This window comes from Athene noctua, chromosome 6 (assembly GCF_965140245.1).
Source record: "Athene noctua chromosome 6, bAthNoc1.hap1.1, whole genome shotgun sequence".
Lineage (NCBI taxonomy): Eukaryota > Metazoa > Chordata > Aves > Strigiformes > Strigidae > Athene > Athene noctua.
In genome coordinates, this window is record NC_134042.1 from 50220447 (window position 1) to 50241217 (window position 20771).

A 20771-nucleotide genomic window follows, 5' to 3' on the forward strand; every position below is an offset into this window, starting at 1 on the left:
GGACCTCTCTGAGGCAGCTCTGCGGGTCGCGGGGTCAGACGCTGCAGCGGAAACTTCCTCAGAAACACTTCAGCGTGGAGCTGGCTCACGGTGTTGGTCAGGTACTTTCATTGCAAGTCTTGATAGAGATGGGAAAAATCTCAATGGCAAGATAGATCTGCCAAAAAACACATTAGTCGTAAGAATATTATTCAGCTTCTCGTTTTTAAAGTGTGCAGAGAAAGAGCCAAAAAGAGAGGGCATGTGTGGCAGCTGGGGCAGGAGGAAACTGCTCATCCCCACGGGTTGTGGCTTAGGAAGAAAAAGAACCGGTGGATCTTCGGTGCTGAGTAGAATTGGGAAGCACCCCAGGAAAGGATGGGGGAGGGAGGAGGCATGAGGTGGAGTAGAGTGTTCTACACAGATCTCCAAATCTACTACTGGGAGTAACTGCCACCATAAAAAGCCGTCTTTGTTAGGGTGTGAGGCGATGGCTACGGAGCCCAGGACCTAAACGGATGCACGAGGAAAGACACTGTGAGGGTAGGAAATGGAAACACTCACTGAAAGGGTCCAGCTCCTGGTGGAAGCTCATCAGGCGGCAGACAGACACTTGAGGTGCTTCAAGTGTAGGACGGGGAGATGTTTGAGGGAAACGCGCCACGCAGGAGGGGCTGGCTGTGGGTCAGCACCCCAGGCCCTGCCCGGGGTTCCCAAATCCGCCCCCCCTGGGGAACGGCCTCCCGTCTGCTGTGGGCCCCGGTTGGAGCTCGCAGGCTCTGGGGGAAATGTTCCCTCTTCCTCCCAGACCCCTGCAAGGAAATTTGAGTTTAAAAAAAAAGAACAGGAGCCCCCCCCCTGAGAAAAAGCAGAGCGCTGGGGGTAAAGACGAAACGGTGCCGTGGGACACAAAGCCCTGAGGCAGAGGCCATGCCCCCCCCTTCCCGCCCCGGCTGGTTCTGGGGTCCCCCGGGAACCCCTCGGGGAAGGCTCCCCTCGGCCTGGCTACGGCCCTGCCCCGCCGGGAGACCGCCCCGAGGGCCGGCCCCGGCCCCAGCCCCGGCCCCGGCCCCAGCCCCGGCCCCGGCCCCGGCCCCGGCCCCGGCGGACCTGCGGGGGGCGGGCGCGGTCGCTCCGCCGCCGCGGGGTAACGGCGGGCGCGGGGGGGCCGGGGCGCTGCGGCGGCGCTCGGAGGCGAGGGAGCTGCGCCGGGCGGCCCCGCGCCATGGAGCGGTACGAGAAGCTGGGAAAGGTCGGGGAGGGCTCCTATGGCGTCGTCTTCAAGTGCCGCAAGAAGGACACGGGGCAGATCGTGGCCGTTAAGAAGTTCCTGGAGTCCGAGGAGGACCCGGTGATCAGGAAGATCGCCCTGCGGGAGATCCGCATGCTGAAGGTGGGCGGCGGGCGGCGCCCGGCCCCGCTGGATCCTCGTCCGCCGCCTCCGGGGCGCCCGGGCCGGGGGGGCTCCGCCGCTCCCGGGACCGCTCCGGCGCGGCGGCTCTGGCGCCTGCGGGCTGTGGCCGCCATTGCGGTCCCGGCGCCGCGGGCAGAGAGCCCGGGGAGAGCTGCCGGGGGAGAGGGTGCGAGGGAAGGAATAAGGCGTCGTGAGGAGACGGGGCGTGAGGGCAGCCATGAGGGGATGGGTGACATGAGGAGATGGGGCCTGAGGGCAGCCATGAGGGGATGGGTGACATGAGGGGATGGGGCCTGAGGGCAGCCATGAGGAGATGGGTGACATGAGGAGATGGGTGACATGAGGAGATGGGTGTCATGAGGAGATGGGGCCTGAGGGCAGCCATGAGGAGATGCACTGTGGGAGCAGTGAAGAGAAGGGGCCTGAGGGAGCGGTGCATAAAATGCCCAAATGAGTCAGCTTCTGTGAGAGAAAGCCGGTGCCAGTGGCAGTCAGACTCGTTTGGCCAGGGATGGACATGCCGCGGGACGGAGGCGATCCTCCGCAGCCCAGGCTGTCGTGCATCAGAGGGCTGGTGCAGGTGGGAGCTGGGACCTCGCAAAGAGCAAGCTGCTGGGTGCCTGTAGACTCCTGCGTGGGTACTGCAGTAGCATCAACATCCTCACTGTGCCCTTTAGAGAGGGATTGACCCAGACTCTGTCCCCCATGGCGTCAGCGACGTCCTGGCCAGTACAGGCACAGCTCTGCCCTTAACCAGCACTGCCTGTAACAAGCCAGCTGGCAGCAGCCCTGTCTGTGTCCAGGAGATTCCCCCAGAGACAAGGGGTTTTGGAGCTGGTGTAAAGCTCATGAGCAGAAAGTGATCCCAGGTAACATGAGGTGGGGGACAGCTGTGGAGCGCAGCTCTCGTAGCTCTCTGCTTTATAAATCTGCCCCAGATCCTCCTTAAAACGCCCTTTCTGAGCCCCTGGTTGTGGGGGATCCCAGGGTCGGTGTGAGATGCAGGCAGGATTCAGCCATGTACTGGATGCTGGGGGCTGTGTAGGCTCAGAGGGATTCACGTGAAGCATCTGCATGGCACCTGTGACCATGGCAGCACCTTGGTTTTGCTGGTCCTTTCTGGACTACTGTGTGAGGGCTTATCCTCACATAGAAATGGGTCAGTCATTCAGCTTCTGTGTTTATTTTCCTGGTGAAATAAAAGCACGGGAACTTTTGAGGTGAGTCACACCCTGGGTCCATCAAGCATGCAGAAATGAGGAGAAAGCCAGCAGAAAGAGGGAGATGGGGTAAGGTTTTCTTTCACACACCCAACTTCTGGGCAAAATTTCTGGAGCCAGAGGTTGTACCCTTTGCTTCATGCTTAACAGATGTTCATAGACTGTTGGGAGTTTGTCCCATCTCTTTTTGAACTGGTGTATTCATCTGGTCTCCATAGTTTCCTGAGGCAGTGGGTGCCACGACTTTAGGAATGTGTTGTGTGAAAAAGTATTTCCCTTCATTTGTTATGAACTTGCTGCTGGGTGGTGGCATACCGTACCCTCAGGTGTGTGCTCTGAGAAGTGGAAGGCGTTGTTCCCTTTTCACTTTCTCTGAGGTACTCACGATCTCAGACACCTCCATCATCTCCCCATCTCCAGCTTTCTCTTTTCTGTGCAGAAGAGCCGTAGCTTTAAAACACTGAACTGATTAAAGAACCATGTGAACAGCATGTTTGTTGATTTATGATAAATTTTTAAATAATGACTTCCAATAGGACTCCTTTTTACAAGAAACATGCCGTTCAGATCAGACACAATGCATTCTTGTAGACAGTAAATGATTTGGGATTTGGGACAAAACCCTACAGAAATCCACAGAGAAAGATGTTCTGCTTTATTTAAAACTTCTTTCCCAAAACTCATAGCCCCTTGGTCTCTGATTTCTTCATGACGTTCCCAGACTTCACTGCCTGTGGGTATTTGCATAGCAGCAGTTGGTACTCATTGCACTCAATGTTCCCTTCCATTGAGTTAGCTTAATTTGCTTGCTGGGAATCAATTAACTTTCAGATTTGCAAATAAATGCAAAATTTCAGCAGGTTACAGTATTTCTGTTATTTCTTTTCCCCAAATCTCTTTGTGCTATTGACTTGTCTTCTATTGAGCATTTATATGTAAAGAAGTGGGTGCGTGTTGTCAAAGGAATATGAAGGCCTGATTCTCTACCTGCTGCAAAAAGAGGCAAGATAAGCCTGGATGCCATCCTGGAAGAGCCATCTTCTAGGAAAAAAGCATATTTATTTTTCAGTTAGATTTTTGGGAGAAGCAGCTTAAGTTCTTCACCTGTCTGAAGCGAATAGATGACATGTAGCTGTATCATTTTAGTAAACAATGCTGGAGATGCATTAAGATTTAAATGATATTAAAAATCTGAAAGGAAAATTACCATTGCAGAAGTCACTTGTAATGGAGATGGTAACTGCATTGTGTTTAAGGCTCCAAAGCTGACAGCACTGCAGCGAGCCATGGCAGGATCTGTGTCTGGGCACTGTTGATTTTAACAAGTGCAGACCTGCTTGGCTATCTTTTCAACTTTTTCTCTGTAAATAGCAACAGTTTGCTTGTTTGTTTGTTTGTTGAGGTATTTCCTGGCTTAGGCAACAACTACGTGTTTGTCAAAGATATAGTGCGATTGTGTTTCATCAGTGAAAAAATGTAGGGCCTGATAAATTATTATTCTGCACAGCAAATACCTTGTAGACAAAGGGCTTTTGATGGCCAGGAGCCATGGGAGGTGAGGTGGGAGAGCGGGGCGGTATGCAGAGCCTTCAAACACCCTGCATGATCCCGATTCTGTAGGGAAGGCTGGTAAGAGGTGAAAACAGAGTGAGTCTGGGCGTCAGCCCATCAGAGCCTGCTGTTTCCAGAAGGGTGCTGTCTCCCCAGCCTTCGCATGGAGGCTGAGACAGTTTTTAGCTCCGACATTGCAAAGAGGATGAGAGAAAATACAATGCAAATTTGGGTTCATATATGAAACAGAAAATAATCCCTCTCATTTTGGCACAGGAGCGTTTATAACTTTGGGGGAAGGCCCGTGCAGGACATCTGGCTTGTGCATAGAAGGCGACACACGGCCTTGTCACCCAAGCAGGGTGCAGGGAGGGGGAAGCCCATCCTGGTGCTGCCAGCAACCGGCCAGCTGGCAGCATTGGCAGCCTTAGAAACTGCTCTCTGAAATGCCGGACGGGGATGTTGTTAGGGACACTGGCAGATTTATGGTGACTTTGTGTGCATGTCTGCCTGCACAAGAGATGTTTCAAGTCAGCCCGGTGTCGCTGGCTGCCTGGAGAGGCCCAGGCATGGAGCAGGGCACGGGGAGATGCTCCCTGGTTAATCCTGTGCGTGCAAGAGCTTGTTCTTACAGCTGTGTCCCCTCACAGCATCCCCAGCTCAGCCAGAGCTCATCCTTCCAAGCCCAAGCTCTCCCCAGAAACCCCAACTCCACATGCACGTGAGGATGGTCAGGACAGAGTGTCCCCAGGCACAGCCTGCTCCTGTGAAAGGCTGACCCCTACAACCAGCCTGTAACTGCCGGAGGTTTTCCAAACAGTCTGTTATCATCGATTTAACTTTCTTCTTGCTGTACAATCCGTTGGCCATTATTTTGTCCTGAGCTGTCTCTAAAAGTGGAGTCTAAGCGCTGCAGAGATTGTTTCACCTGCCTCCTTCCCGCTGACAGGCTTGGCCCTGCCCAGCAGTTTGTCCATGCTGGTGGGCAGATCCTAGAGCAACAGAGGAATTGGGCATCCATTACCCAGCGTCGTTGTTGGAGGCCCAGCTTATCTCTGATATCTCAGATATCTCAGATACCTCTGTTATCACTGATCTCTGGGCAGATAACATGCCAACACACGGAGCGCATGCAAAGGGAGGGACCCACTTCAAACAGTCTGTCGGGAGCTGCTTGACTGGTGAAGGAAGGGGCGGTACCAGAGCCATGGCAGCTGCCTGACTTTTGTTCTGGGGTCTGAACTGGTAGACTGGGCTTTGTCTAATGTGCACGCGGCAAGCAGGTACTTTGCGCAATGTGGATATGCTTAACAGGATGGGTGGCACAGCACGCAGGCAGTTCCCGGGAGAATCGCGATCCCTGCTGGGATTGTCAGCAGCCTTGCAGGGCGTGCTCTGTATCTGATCATCTTTTACAGAGTGGATAAGGAAACGAGGAGAATGGAGATACCACTAGATAAATACCAAGCTCGAGAGGAGTTACAGGCCTCCTCCCTTGTGGTTTAATGCTTTCACTAGCAGCCCTGCCAGGAGGAACGTGAGGGTGTGCAGAGGTCAGGAGGCATGGCCAGGGCAGAGAAGGTTATGCTCACAGTCAGGCCCTGCTGACACTGTTGGGTACCTTGTGCTGGACAGGGATGGTGCTTGATGCACAAATACTTGCCATGGAGGACTGAGGAAGTGGGTCAATCTTGGTTTGACCCAGATGGGCGCACAGGTCTTTGATGCTGGCAGATGGCTTACACGGTGTGGGCAGGAGTGAAGGAACAGGCCCTGTGTGCAGTAAGAGATGCTGTTTAGAAACATCGGCTCCTTGCTGCCAGTTTGCAGGAGGGGAATAGGCACCTGCTGCACACTGACAGGGACCCTGTGCGTTGGCGTATGGGCTCAGTACAGTCTGGGTTCCGTACGATGTCCCCCAGAGGCAGTGAGCTCCCTGGAAGGTCTCTCCTTACAAGGAGCTTTTGCAGTGACACACCTGAATAAAATTAGGTTTTCACTGTGTGCTCATCAGAGCACTGAAACGGCCCCCGCCAGGTCCCTGCTGCTCGTGAGGTGTGGTGGGGGTCTTCTGCTGACCTGCTCTTTCACTCAATTCAAGTCATGGATTTTGGTGATCCTTCACCTCGGGGCTAAGTGGACACTTCCCCAAACAGCTGCATTCCTCAGTTGAGGCCCCTCACAGTTTTCTCTAGTCTTGACTCTGCTGCCTTCTCCTTTACAGGCTTTCCCAGACAACTCAGAGGCAGGTCAGGAGCTGGATTTGGCATAACTCCTTGGCAATGCCCTTTCCAGCCTGCTTGCTTAGAAATGTGTTTGCTGTAAAGCCTTGGCCAGGCAAAGCCTTGTGGCTACAGGTCCCTGCGAGCAGAAGGGATGGTGCCATGAGTCATCTGAAAAGAAATTACATTCCTGAGTTGGGGTTGGCTTTTCTTTGTTGCCATTTCCAAAGGCTGTGTTGTGCCCCATGGTTCAAGCCCTCTCCCCAGCCCTCCCCCAAAATGCTGGCAAAGGAATAGGAAGTGAAGAGCTCCAGTGGAGTCCACCCTCACCTCTTGAGGTGCATTTGAATAACCCTGCTGTGCTCAGGCTTTACGTGCGGTAAGAAGCTGAGCTCCCCAGGAGAGGACATTCCCCTTTGAGCACATGAAGTGAATTGAGAGGAAGAAGCAGCAATAAAAACGCTGCTAATTATCCTCTCCGCATTCTGACAAGAAATTGGTGAAGCTGAGACCACGTGCTTATCCGAGGAGCTCTTGGTTTCTCCTGAATGTGTGTTTGCCTGGTGCAGGCTCGTACCGTGTGGTAATTCCCAAGCTGTTCTCCAGGGCCAGCTGCTTTTCACTGTGGGGCAGTCAAAGACTGGATATCTACAGTGAAAAGTGCCACTGGGATAGCTGTGGGCACCGTGATGAATTCTTTATCTATGAGCATCTTTTCTAAGAGGCACTTGCTGAAGCCAAGCTGACTTGTTGCCCACAGTCAGTTCCTAAAATAACTACACCCTGGGCTGAGCTGTAGCTGAGCTGCTTCTTCGCGTCGTGCTGCGCTTGTGTAAAAGGTTTCAGCTCGAGGAATTGAGACCCTTGTGGGTAAAAGCACTGTGTGTCCCCCCCCTTTACCCTGCTCCCCCGTGCAGTAACTAACCAGCCCATCCACTGTGTGTTACAGCAACTCAAACACCCCAACCTGGTGAACCTGCTGGAAGTGTTCAGGAGGAAGCGGAGGCTGCATCTGGTCTTCGAATACTGCGACCACACAGTTCTCCATGAGCTGGACAAGCACCCCCGGGGGTGAGTGGCCTGTCTCTCATGGGGGAGCTTTTAGCAAAGGACTCGGGGGGTGTCTATGTTGTTGTTGCTCTGCAGAGTTTTCAGAGGAATTTAGTTACCAGAGAGGTTTCTCAGTCCAGTGCCCAGGACTTGCTCCGTTCCTGTGGTTTAGCAATGACATCCAAAGAATTGTCTCTGAGCCTGTGTGCGCTGCTGCCCGGCGCTGCTCACCAAGGAGACCGGGGCGCTGACCCTGCGTGGTTGGGTGACCTTGGGCTGGCTCGGCACCAGCAAACCCCAAGCCGGGGGGTTGGGGGGAGTCTCGTGTCTTGCTGCGAAGAGGTCAGGGCTGCTGGAGGAGTCAGGCTGGGGGCACACAGCCCTCCTTCCTCCTGCTCCCCAGATGCGGGTGCACGTCGCTGGGGGAGGCTGTGCACACCCGGGCTGTGAGCACCCAAACCATACACAGTCTGTTGTGATGCCTCTGATGACCCGTATGACAGAGTAGTGACTTTCAGCCCTCTGGCATGCTGTGGTGCTGAGGAGTAGGTGTTGGCTGGCAGGAGTTACCAGGAGCTCTGCCTGCACCTCTCTGCACACCCTCAGGTCAGATACCCTCTTCTTTAAACGGGCACTTCCAGAAGGAACATTCTCCAGGACAGGGTTTGTTCTTTTGACACATTCTAAATGCCACTCCCACTAAATACATTGTCCCTAATTATTCACAGTGACTTGGTGCTGTGGAAATGCTAAGCAGAAGTGCATAAATCATTTTACAGGCCTGGAGCTAAATGAATTGCCTGCAGGAGACTAATTGGGGGTTGAGTAAACAAGCCTGTTATTCTCTTTCTCCCTGATGTGGAACTCTAGAAGGGGAATGGAGCATGCTGATAGCAGATCACTTGGTGAGCAGCTTTCACCCCAGTTTGAACCTATTCCCCTAGAATCTGAAGAGAGGCTGGATAACCCTCTTTGAAAAAAACCCTTCACATTTGCCTTCTGCTCATCAGAACAGCTCCAGTGTGAACGAATGTGTAACGCCTGGTTGCATACGTCGCTTTTGATCTTTGCTACAGCAGATGGTCAAGTCCTTTGTGGTCAGGATGGAGATGGGTGGACACACGCCTCTTTGCACCATCTTTCCAGGTCATTTGACCAAGTTGATCCCCTTGTCGGGCTGCCAGTGCAGCACTCCCATGATCTAGGATGCTTCTGGGTCCCTTAAAGAAAAAGCCAGGCTTTCTGTGTGGGTTTTTTTTCTTTATGATGAATCAGAAGCTTTTCAGCACTAAAGACGTGAAATAAAATTGGATTTGAGCTTGAAAGTGTCAAGACTGTCACCTCTGCTTTCTCTGGGGTTGTTGAAGACTGTTAGACAGCCAAGGAGGTTTAAGAACTGTTGCACAGGAGAGGAGGCACAGAGCTTTTCTTTCTCTGAAGTGTTAGCCACTGGAGGGAAGGAGAGGAGATGCACACCCAAGCAGAGTTTTATGCTCTTGTAGGAACATCCTGCCCCATCCCATTTTGGTCACCTCTCTGCTCCAGACAGTCAGTGACCTGACAGCATTGGAACTCAGAGCGTTCCTGCGGGTACCCCACTACCTCCAGCACCCCCAGCAGTTGCAGAGTGTTTTGCTGATTAAGGATATCAATTAAACTCAGACACCAGAGTGAAAAGAATAGGTGTATTTTACTGGGGATAACTAAATAACGTAACAGAGTAATACAGAAACATGCAGTAAGACAGAATGATGCCCTTAAAGCAAACAAATAGGAAAATACAGGGCAATGCATCAAATCATTATACACGAGAGAGAGAGAATAGTGATTAAGAAAGATCCATCCCCACTTGCACCCATTCCCACCCCCCAGCCCCGCAGGCGCTGGGCAGCCCCGGGTGCAGCGAGGGTTTGTTGAGCCTTTCCCGGCGAGCGGGAAGTCCCACGCGGTGTGTCCACCCGTAGCCGAGGCATCCAGAGTCGCTGCAAGATGGTCCGGCCTTATAGACCAAGAATCAGCAAGGCAGAGTAACTGGCACCTTTGTTTTGAGTGGAAACATCTGGTTTCATCCTCCTGCTGGATTCCACCCAAAGCCTGGCCAGGGCTTGGCGGGGAGAACCAAGGGAGTTTCTAACAAGGCCAAACGCTTGGGTTCTCAGCCTTGAACAAGGCTGAGCAAGGGAAGTGGGATACATTCTCTCAGTATTTCACCCTCACTGCTGATTATATTCTGTCTAAGCTACATCTTTCATTAATGAGCATACATATTTCACTAATGACTACATACTAAGTTAGCAGCTTCAGCTCAGGGCCTGTTGTTCAGGCTTCAGTACTTCAACGCTTTAACACTCTGTACATCAGCACAGGTGGTTTGTTATAACCTGGCACAATACCTACTAGCACAGTGGTTATCAGGTATAAAATACACAGGATTCATCTATAGGTCAACTCTGGCTTGAGCCTGTTGTCCAAGCCTTAGCACTTCCCAGAGGCAGAAGTGCCTGCTGGAATTTCAGGAGTGTTGCCAGGAAGCCTGGATGCTAGGCACAGCCACGAGACGGGATCCAGCCCGGACTTGCAGACACTGAGGAGTAGTCACCAGTTGGCAGGCCTCGTGCTGGCTGTGACAGTGGTGCCACTCTGCTGTGCTCTTAGCTGCCATAAATCCTCAGAGATCCTTGCACCGACTGGATTTGGAAGCGGATTTGACGTTCCCTTTGATGCTTCTGCCACGCTTGGAGGATAACAAAGCATTGTTCCGTGCAGGGAGGTGCAGGCAGAGCTCAGCCTCAGCTCTGAAACTTGGGAGGAGGGACAAGAGCCTCCGCCATCAGCAGCCCAGCGTGGCTGGTTTCCTGCATTGATCGTCTGATCAATGCACTGAAGGTTATAATGTGTTTCTTGTAACTTATTTATAGCAAGAAAATGAGCTAGTGGGGGTTTTTTTCTGAGTTTTTTGGCTTGTCCCTGACCAGTTTTGCTCAGAGATCCCTGTACAATGTCAGCATTCAAAGGCCTCCCCTCCCTTTTCCTGTGATAGTGAAGTTATTTTTAATAGCCAATATAAAAATGTGCTTTTTTAAAACAGGGTGCCGGAGCATCTAGTGAAGAGCATAACCTGGCAGACCCTCCAAGCTGTGAACTTCTGCCATAAACACAATGTAAGTCCCCTAAACAGCACTAACGATAGCTGTAACATGGCTTTGGAGGGAAAGGAGATTCTGTTGCCATTTTCCTGATTACAGAATTTTCATGGGATGAAGTCAGGTGAAATTTGATGTTTTCAGCAGGAAACATTTATCTGAAATATTACTGAATACCCACAAGAGTTGCATTTACTATCACACAGGTCCCTTGGGTTTGCTCTCGAGGAATGATTTGCACTAATGACCCCTAAGGTCATTAGACAAGCTTTCAGGCTGAACATTAGAATTGATGTTTAGAAATCCGGCTTAACATCTCAGCAGCTGAGACCTGAGCAAGCTGCTACCGATTCCCCACAAAGTCCTTCTGTTGATAGTTGTAGGCATTGATTCATGTTACCAGTTAAAAGGTTTCAAAAATTAGATACAGTAAACCAGTTTTACACCTCCTCCTCTGCTTTCTGGAGGGCAATGTGCACGGCAAATATTTTGTAGAAAGCAGTGGGGATGCTTTCAAAAGCCAGGAAGGAAAGGGGCCTTTTGGAGAAGTTCTTTAGGCAAACTTAGCTGTAATTGTCTTTGGTTTTGTTTATCTGCCAATACTTGAGATTTAAGAGTCGGGCAGGAGATCACTGTGGAATGGATGCTTTGTCTTTGCTAGGAGAATTATGTCCAGTTGAGCCCCAGGAACTTGGCCATAGGTCTGTACTGCTTCCAGGATTTGTTGTTTTTCTTCTTTTTTCTGTCCCCCCCCTCAGTCTGAAAGATTTCATGGAGTTTTAAAGCCAGGGGAACAATGAGATGCGGCAGGCTGACCTGCTGTTGATCACAGGTAATGAGGTTTTATGCAGCTGCCCTTTTTGGAACTCTGTGACACTGGTTTAACAAGCAGCATTTCAGTCTGCAGGAGGAGACATGATAATTTACCACCAGCTTAGCTAGGAAAAGTCTGAGGTGTTTGTGCTGAGGTGATGGTAGGGGAGGGACAACATGAGCCAGACCCTGGTGATTACAGTAGAGCAGACCTTCCACATGTAGGCAGAAGAAATGAAGGGCTCTGCTAGTTTGTTCCACCCAAACTCTTTCCCAAGCCCAAATCCAATTGTTGTGGGCCTTCAGCAGGCAGGGTGACTTCTCAAGACTCGCAGAATTGCTGATGTTGGAAGGGACCTCTGGAGATCATTTGAGTCCAGCCCTCCCACTCAGGCTGGGTCAGCTAGACCAGGCCACTCAGAAACTTTGCCAGTCAGAGTTTGAATATCCCTAAGGATGGGAGGCTCCATAGGCTCTCTGGACAACCCGTTTGGGTGTTTGTCCACCCTTACAGTAAAAAAAAAACCTAAAAAATGCTTACATTTAAATGGAATGAAACGGAATGTATTCCATTTGTGCTCACTGCCTCTCGTCCTTTCTCTGGACACCACCGAGGAGAACCTGGCTCGGTCTTCTTCACCTCTTCCCACATTGATAAGATCCCCCTGAGCTTTCTCTTCTCCAGGTTGAATGATGGTCCCAGCTCCCTCATCCTCTCCTCAGATGTCAGATACCCCAATCCCATAATCATTTTATTGGCCCTTCACTGGGCTCACTCCAGTACGCCCACATCTTCCTTCTGCTGAGGATCCCAGGGCTGGACACAGAGCTCCGGGTGTGTCTCAGCTGCGCTGCACAGAGGGAATACCAGGCACTCTCTGGCATCTGCAGGGATAGATAAAGTCCCACAGCTAAACCAGAGCTTTTATCTCATCTGTGAGCTTTGCCAGCAAAATCATTTGCTTGTCTATCACTAAATACAGCTCACAGACTTCATCCAAGAACTGAGCCCAGAGGACCTACGCACCTCTCGTTAGGATCTCCCCACATAGCTGTGGATGGAGTCCCTGATTAGGAGTGTGTTACACAGAGCTGCCTCAGGTGAGCTGTGCTTGCAGAGAGCCAGGCTGACCACAACCCTCGCTCCTCCCACTAGCAGATTCCCAGCTGGTTCTGGGGAGCTGACGCGCTGTTGTCCAAGTGATACGGAGCTACACAGCTGACACAGGGAGCCTGCACGGTGTCTTATCCCGGAGGTGGGGTGTCGGCAAGGTAATTGTCCTGCTTAGCAGGATGTGGCTTTAGCTGCTGCAAAGAAATCCTTCCATCTTCTCTTGCAACAGGAAGCCTGGCACAATGTGCAAGGGGTATGTGGCCAAATTAAGAGGTTCTTTATCCGAGGGCCAGGTTAAATACTTGCTTCTAACCTTGTTTTTTTCTGTTTCCAGTGCATCCACCGAGATGTAAAGCCAGAAAACATCCTGATAACGAAACACTCGGTTATCAAACTTTGTGACTTTGGATTTGCTCGCATACTGAGTGAGTGCCCACTTGCTACTTACCCGGATTGTTAACATGTGAAAGCTCAAATTAAGTGTAGGATCAGGCTTTCAAAAACCAGCAAATACTGGTCTCTGACGCACATGTAAATCATCCTATATAAAGGCTGGCGTGTTTTCACAGAAAAAGGCTGGGTAGAGATCCCCAAAGCAGCTCAAAAGGAGCTAGGTCAGACACGGCAGTGCCAAGTGCCTCCGTAAACAAACTCTTTCTGAGCTCCCCGCTGCTGCTGCTGAACTGCTGGTGGTGCTGGCGCTGGTGGATAGAAGTTGGCCTTGGGCATCTCATTGCTGCCCAGCCCTTATGCAATGCTGGAGACACAGCTGGAGTTCCCTGGCAGGAGGAGCCCCTCTGGCAGAAGGCGCTGTCTCTGCAAACAATAGCTTCACATTTTCCATTGTAAATAAACCCCCTAATCTGTTTTTTTTTTTTTAGTTCTTGTTCGGACAAATCACGTGAGCTTTGAGAACTGGCCACTGGCTGGTGTGGGGCCCTGCTGTGGAGCTCTGCGTATTCGCCTTTGGAGAAAAACATGGTCTTGATTTTTGCCAAATCTGAAGCATTTCCAAAGTTGAGTTCTGCTAGTGGCCAGTGACTCACCCTGTTCCTGTAGCTATTGCCTGCCCAGGAGGTGCCCCAACAACTGATGGTGGCTCGTCTGCATCATCCTGATCCCCCATTCCTGTTTGTTTCTCTCCTTCCTAGCTGGTCCCAGTGATTATTACACTGACTACGTGGCTACCAGGTGGTACCGCTCTCCGGAGTTACTTGTGGGGGACACCCAGTACGGCCCTCCCGTGGACGTGTGGGCGATAGGCTGCGTCTTTGCGGAGCTGCTCTCCGGGGTCCCTCTCTGGCCTGGCAAGTCTGATGTCGACCAGCTGTACCTCATCCGGAGAACCCTGGGTAAGTGTCCTCACTGCTCTGGCCAGAGCCTGCGTCTTCCCGATGCCTCAGGCAGGACTGGAGCTTGCCCGCGAGGATTTGCCTCTGTGGTGGGATTTGGGATTAGCTGGCAGGTGAATTTACCCAGTGGATCTCTCCCTTTAGTAGGTGCTGGCTTATTTGAGGTGCTGTTTGAGGTTTTCCTAGCGTGACAAACACACGTCTCGTTAGGAGGTTGTTTAGTTGGAGGAACAGATGCTGCTCCAGGGCCTGGCAGGATCCTGGGAAGCAAAGTTGGCATCCACGTGGGTGGTGACTGTTCTCCAGAACAAGATCTGTGGGTTGGAATTGCTTTTGGCTTGTCCGAGCGTGCGGTGTCGGGCCAAGGGCTCGCCGTGGACAGGGCTGCGTAAGCAGCAAAACTGCCTGAAACCCTCCTTCCACTCTCTGCAGCACTCATGGCCTCTGGGAAGCTGGGTCTGGTGTTGGGCAGTTTCAGAAAGATGTGGGATGTGTTAGGTGGCCACCAGATGCCCCTCCTGGTCCTTTGGGCTGGCTCAGTGACTACCGGGGTGTTTGGGGAGCACAGGGCCAGCCCTGCAGGAGGCACAGAAACACCTGCCTCTGCTGCTGGCCCTTCCACATCCTCGGCTGTCTCCACACAGACAGAAAAAGGAGGTGCCTGTAGCAGACAGAACCTGGAATGTTCTGCATAAAGGTTTGAAAGATCCAGGTACTTTTTAGGGTTTGGTACCAAGCAAAGGGGTCCCTGCCTCTAGATAACAAGTTCATCAGTTTAGTTCATCACAGCTCTGGAGGCCCTGCAAACATTGCCAGTGCCTGGTGATGGCTTGGGAAAGGGTGTGAACGTTAAAGTTGTTTGTATGTTCCATTTCTTTGTCTTTATTCACCAAAGAATTGCAGGACCCGCTTCGGATTTGGAACAGAGGTTAAATCAAAGAGCCATTATCCCTGTAACACTTAAATTAATCCAGTCTCGTTGGTCCTGTTTGATCTTGGTGTGTAGCATCTGATTTCTGGGGTGGAAAGGAGCAATTCCCCACTTTTAATTGCAATTTGTTGGAATGAACTGAGAATTGGAATTTTTACTGAGCAGCTTATAAAACTGTAAAGGTGACTAATGGTTTTAAACAGATACACTCCTTAGCTAGAGAAATAGTTCAACGTCAACTGCATCATCCTCCAGAATACATTTATGCCAGTGTTAGGTGAGCTAGAATTTATTTTTAATGATAGGGTTTCGGCCAGAAGAAATTCCCTTTTGATGCAGGTGCTGGACTGAGGCAGCGTTTGCAGAGAAAAGCTCCTTGGTCGAAGCTGTGTAATTCTGGCAGTTTGGCTGCTGTCCTGGCTCTTCTGTTACGGGTTTGATTTTAACCTTTGTCTTGCTCTGAGCTGCTCTAAGTGTCAAAAAAGGGCCGTGAAGCTGCACTGGGGAAAAGCTACAGCACCTTCCTGTTGGTGCTGCATCTCAGCTCTTTTCTACACAGCATCCACAGGCGTGTACGAAAAGAATTTCACCCAATATGAGTTACATTTTAATAAAGCTGGAACGCTTGTGGTTTAGCCTGACCCAGCGGTCAGAGAAGACACGACTGTTTATGCAGACAGGCTGCCTCTTGGGAAGCCTTTTCCTTTGAAAATGCTGAAACATTCTGCAGCAGTGCGGAGGGCAGGCCAGGAGAGCCCACAAAGCCAACAAAGCGGGCCCATGCTGCCGTGCGGCCCCCTCCGAAACAGAGCGGCTCTGGCCGGTCACTCCTCAGAGCCCAGGGCCAGTCGGTGGTGTCTGATGTGAGCAGGAGACTTGGCTGCTGCCCTGATCTCCCTTAACAACCTGATCTCCCCTGTAGTCTGGAGAAGAGGAGGCTGAGGGGAGACCTCCTGGCCCTCTGCAACTCCCTGCCAGGAGGGGGCAGAGAGGGGGGATGAGTCTCTGGAGCCAAGGCCCCAGCGCCAGGCCCCGAGGGAATGGCCTCAAGCTGCCCAGGGCAGGGTCAGGCTGGCTCTGAGGAAGGATTTCTGTGCAGAAGGGGCTGTTGGGCGTTGGAATGGGCTGCCCAGGGCAGGGGGGAGTCCCCGGGATCCCTGGAGGGGTTGAAGAGTCGGGCTGAGCCAGCGCTGAGGGATCTGGGGGAGTTGGGAACGGTCAGGGGGAGGGTCATGGTTGGGCTGGAGGAGCTGCAAGGGCTTTTCCAATCAAGGTGATTCTGTTTCTAACACTGTGGGCAGGCTGTGGCTCTGGAGTGCCAGACCCCGGGGTGGGTGTTGGCCCAGCACCCCCCGGCTCTGATGCTGGGGTGTTCCCCCGCTCCTGACGCACAGACCTTCCCTTGGGCCAGGGCTCTGTGGTGCTGGCACAGAGCAGACATTTCTGTGAAACTTTGTGCCTTGCCCAGCTCATTCCCTGGTGTTCTACCGAGGGGCCTTGTTTGCTAGCGCAGAGCCAAATTCGCAGTTTCCCAAATAAGGCAGCGATAGGATCTAGGCACTTGGCATGAGGAGATATAGAGAAATACATATTTTTCAAGGTCTTCAGCTGTATTGGCTGCTCTGCTGCCTCTCTGCTGCTCTGCGCAGGAACTCAGAGCCTGGAAGATGCACCAAAACTGGGGACTCCTGCTCCAAAAACTGCTCCCACCAGCTGCGTTTCTTTGAGCTATTTACAGCTGGAGGCCCTGGGCAGTTGTGAACCTCCTGTGCACTCGCCCAGCCGTGTGGTCACTGATGTCCTTCCCAGGTGGACGTTAGTTTTCAAACAAGAACATTTTGTCGACTCGCTTGATGGTACAACATCTATTTAGATGTTCTCTTGGATGGTGTCAGCCTTGTTAGAGGATATAAACTTGTTCAGTGCTGTAAAACCAGCAAATTAATCTGACTTTGGGTTGGTTTTTTTTTATTCTTGGCGAAAGGGGATCTCATTCCCAGGCACCAGCAAGTGTTCAGCACCAACCAGTTCTTCAGCGGGGTACGAATTCCAGACCCGGAGAGCATGGTAAGAGCTCCCTCCAGACATGCTTCCCTTGAGCCTAGCCCTACCCAGCAATCTCCCTGCAGTGCTAAAGAGATGTGGTGTTCACACAGAGAAATGTTCCTGCTTCTTTTTACCCAGAGTGCCCATGCTGTCTGCTCGGGAAGCAGAGATGGAAGAGCCTCGCTTGCGCAGTTCAACCAGTCCTTTGCTGCGCAGCATTTTTTCCCATTTCTGAAAGTTTTGCCCTCTACTTTGCCAGTAAAATATTATTTGGGGGTGGCTGAACCGCTCTCATGACATTTTAACCGATACCCTGTGTAAAAGCAGTCAGACAAATGCTTAATCTCTGCTCCTTCTCGCCCCTGCTGCTGGCACAGCAGCCAACCTACCCAATCCTCAGCAACACCAGGCAGCTCCCCCCAAGGCACAGGCAGCAGCAGAGGCATTTTGCGAGGTACAGGTTGTGTTGCTATGGAAAACTGACTCTCTGTACCCTTGTGAATGAAGAGCTTGCTAATATGAGTACACTCACTCGTGGTTTTTTCCCTCCAGGAGCCGTTAGAAATGAAATTCCCTAATATTTCATATTCCGCTTTAACTCTCATGAAGGTAAGAAAACTACAGCTGGTGGAGCAGCTCTGCGCTGGGCCTTCGTAAATACACTTCTGGTTTGCTTCTCGGCTGGTGAATGGTTTGAGAGTTGGCTACTGAATTATCAGGAGATTCATTGTAATACGGAGCTGGAGGGCATTTGGAGAGGATTTTTAATCCACTCCTCTAATCCACTCCTTTTTGCCATGGAGGTGGAAAACATGATTCCCTCGTAAAGATGCAGTGAATGGAAACTGTGAGGATGGAGACATTAAAAACAAGGGGCAGCTGTGCCATAGAGCCACAGTGGACTCCCCTAAGAAAGTTGTTCTAGTTCAAATTAAAGTCGTGGGATTAACTGGTTTTTGAAGGCTACACCGTACAACTGTAACTGTCCTGCTGGCTGCAATTTCTCTTCCTGCCTCGTGGTAATTGTTCAGTATTAGCTGCTTTGCAAGCTTCATGCTGACTCTGAAAAGTCACTCTTAGGAAAAAAAAAAAAAAAAATATTAACACACATATCTGTGCAAATACTCGCTGGCTGTAGAGAGGAGCTGGAATTGGGCAGACCCCTTTAGCGAGGGGTTTGTGTTGATCCTTTATTTCATCCTTTCTAAGGGTTGCCTTCGTCTGGACCCTGCGGAGAGGCAGACGTGTGAGCAGCTGCTTCAGCATCCCTATTTTGACAGCATTAGGGAGGTGGCAGAAATGGGGAAAGAACATGAAAAAACGGCTCGGAAGCCAGCCAGGCTGGCTCGGAAGCACGTGCCAGAGGTAACATTTCATTGTATAATAGTATTTAACGGTCTGTGCCCGAGGAGGGGCTGGGTCTCTGGGGTTGGCTCGTGCTGGCAGTTAATGGTGAGCGAAAGCTCCTGTGTTGAACCGATCTTAATTTTAGCCTGAGGAGAAAAATGAACCTCCTGGCTAACGAGGAACTTGGTGCAAAGTGAATTCTGCATCGCAGCTCCACTGCAGCACCGGGGGAGATGGGGTTTACCCAGGGCCGGGCGTTCCTGACACAACAGGACGGGCTTGCACGGCTGGTTTCATTTGGAGTTCTCTGGGATCTTTTCAGTGCTTTTAAATCCCAAATTACAGAGGTGGCAGAAACACCCTGTTGCGTTTGTAAGCGCCGGCGGGATGGGATCCCTCACTCAGTTCCAGATGTCGCTGGGTGTTTCTGCCGCTGCAGTTGCCAAGCGAACATGTCCCTGCCCTGTCAGTCTTTCCAGACTCCGGCCCAAGTCTCCCAACCCGGCCTGAGGGTGAGAATCATTCAGCAGCTCCTTCCTCCCGTCAGCCACATTCCCCGCGGCAGCTCTCGGAGCTGGGAACGTGCAGGGAATTGGAGAACTGCTGCAGGATCAAACTGCCTTGCCTCTTCCGTTTCTGCAACCTAACTATTTTTCTTGTCCTGGATGACTGGAAGAAATACCATTATGAGCTGTTCTGGTTGCAGTCCAGTTGTAGAACACCAGATCCGTGACTCTTAGTTGGAACAATACAGGGTTACAGCACGAGTAGTTTTACAGCTTATGTTCCATTTGACGAGCAAAATGCTTTGTTCTGTTTTCAAACAAATAACATGCGCTCTGTAACTTCCTTTCCTTACAGCACCTGCCTCAGTTAACCAGCTGCAACGTTCTGCCAGCTCTGGACAGCAAGAAGTACTGCTGCAAAACAAGGAAACTGAGCTACCATTTCCCCAACATCTAACCGGTTGGCAGATTAAAAACTACTTATTGCTCAAAGTTCAAGTCACGCAGAATTTTTATAAAAGGAGGGTACAGGGTGGGAATCTAAATTAATACCTGTTGTGACTGATACAAAAGTGGTCTGTGAAGTAACGTACTTCAGGGATGGAAGCACAGTGATGCACTGAGAACTCCCCAGTTTGTGTTAGTGTTCTGTGTACAAAGGAAAATCCATTTGGTTTGCTTTAATTTGTGATTGTATATTGGTTCAGGATTAACCGCAACCCCATGTTGACAGTGTGAATTTAAAAACTCGCCCATCTCTCACCTGTATTTCAGACTTGGCAGAACTGCAACCTTGCCAAATCAATCAGGGGCCTGCTGGGTGCAGACAGGAGCAGTGCTTTAGGCTGGGGCTAAGTCACTGATCCTGCATGGTGCTGGTGCAAGCAGCAGGCAGACAGACGGACAGACGGCCGTGTGTGTTTGTGGAGCAGAGCCTGAGGAGAGGCCGCCCAACTGCTCCCGTTAGTTACAAACCTGCTGAAACGGCGCTGCCTTAAGGATCCGTCTGCCTTTATAGCTCACCCGGTATTAACAGTCCCAGCAGTGGCCTAACGGAAGGCTCAGCAGGCAATTACCAGGAGAACATTTTAATAATAAAACCTGGTATTGAGGCTTTTCAGCTCTCCTGCCTGTTTCTTCCTTGTATTGTGATTTTTATTTACTGTTTCTGTCGCTAGTGAAGTCACTTGACTGTGGTGTTACAAAACTTGGTTTTATCAAAAATAAGTCATTAATAGAATTTATAACATTGGCCAGACGCAGGCAGGAAATCTACCTAAGCATATGTATTAGACTGATTCTTGGGGTTTGTGTAATCTCAGGATATAATATTGTGTTGATTTGGAATAAAAGAAACGTAGCTTGTTTTTCCAATTTCCTGGATGTGTTTTAAAGTTTTCCTCCTGGGCAAGGAACATCCTCTTTCAACCTAAAACCTAGAGCAGAAACATTTTCTTTTCCCAGCGCTGTTGTGTGTTCAACAACAGCAATTTCAGCGGGACAGGTGCCGTATCCTCACATGTCTACCTTTTATTTCCCGTTATAATTGGATATATTTCATCCCCAGCATGGAGTCCGTAGGTAGTTTTGGTTTCTCTCAGACAGCTTTGGCATTTGCCCAAGGGCCATTTCAGGCCCCTAATGCTGTGTAGGTGCTGCAGCTCTGGACACAGGAGGGAGCCAGGCAGGGAATTCCATTTCTGGACACCATCCCTGCCACTCTCTGTGAGAAAATACCAAGAAGAATCAGCCCCATGCTGCAGCTACGTTATCGCTTCCTGCAGAGGATGAGCCAGCCACTGGGGACAGGAGAGGAGACTGTCACACAGCGGTAGCTGCATCCGAGGCATTACCCCCAAATCTGCTTTCAGGGAGCCGCTGCCTACTGCCTTCCTCTCCCCTGCGCCCTAAGCTAGGAACCTGACTAAAAATGCCATATTCTTCCTGAGGATGAATCACTCTTATTTAGGAGTGATACAGCCACACCCAGAGCGGTGCACGGAACTAATTCAGCCCGTGCCAGCGTACAGCAGAAACGCACGCAAGGGCCCATCTAAGAGACCGGCTGCTCCACCACCCGAGC

General features: G+C 51.1%; 1 protein-coding gene across 7 annotated transcripts; it reads left to right on the plus strand.

Annotated features, from left to right (window-relative positions):
- Nucleotides 1–1103: 1103 nt before the first annotated feature.
- CDKL1 (cyclin dependent kinase like 1) lies at nucleotides 1104–20245 on the plus strand. 7 transcript variants are annotated; one of them, XM_074909015.1, is made up of 9 exons: nucleotides 1104–1372; nucleotides 7336–7457; nucleotides 10525–10597; nucleotides 12841–12931; nucleotides 13658–13858; nucleotides 16774–16856; nucleotides 17388–17444; nucleotides 18045–18200; nucleotides 19044–20245. In XM_074909015.1, the coding sequence occupies exons 1-9, from the start codon at nucleotides 1205–1207 to the stop codon at nucleotides 19143–19145; spliced, it is 1053 nt and encodes a 350-aa protein (XP_074765116.1). In that variant the 5' UTR covers nucleotides 1104–1204; the 3' UTR covers nucleotides 19146–20245. The 7 variants fall into 7 exon arrangements, with proteins under 7 accessions (XP_074765116.1, XP_074765117.1, XP_074765115.1 ...); XM_074909016.1 differs by having other exon boundaries at nucleotides 18045–18192; nucleotides 19030–20245; XM_074909014.1 differs by having other exon boundaries at nucleotides 18045–18191; nucleotides 19014–20245.
- The last annotated feature ends 526 nt before the right edge of the window (nucleotides 20246–20771 follow it).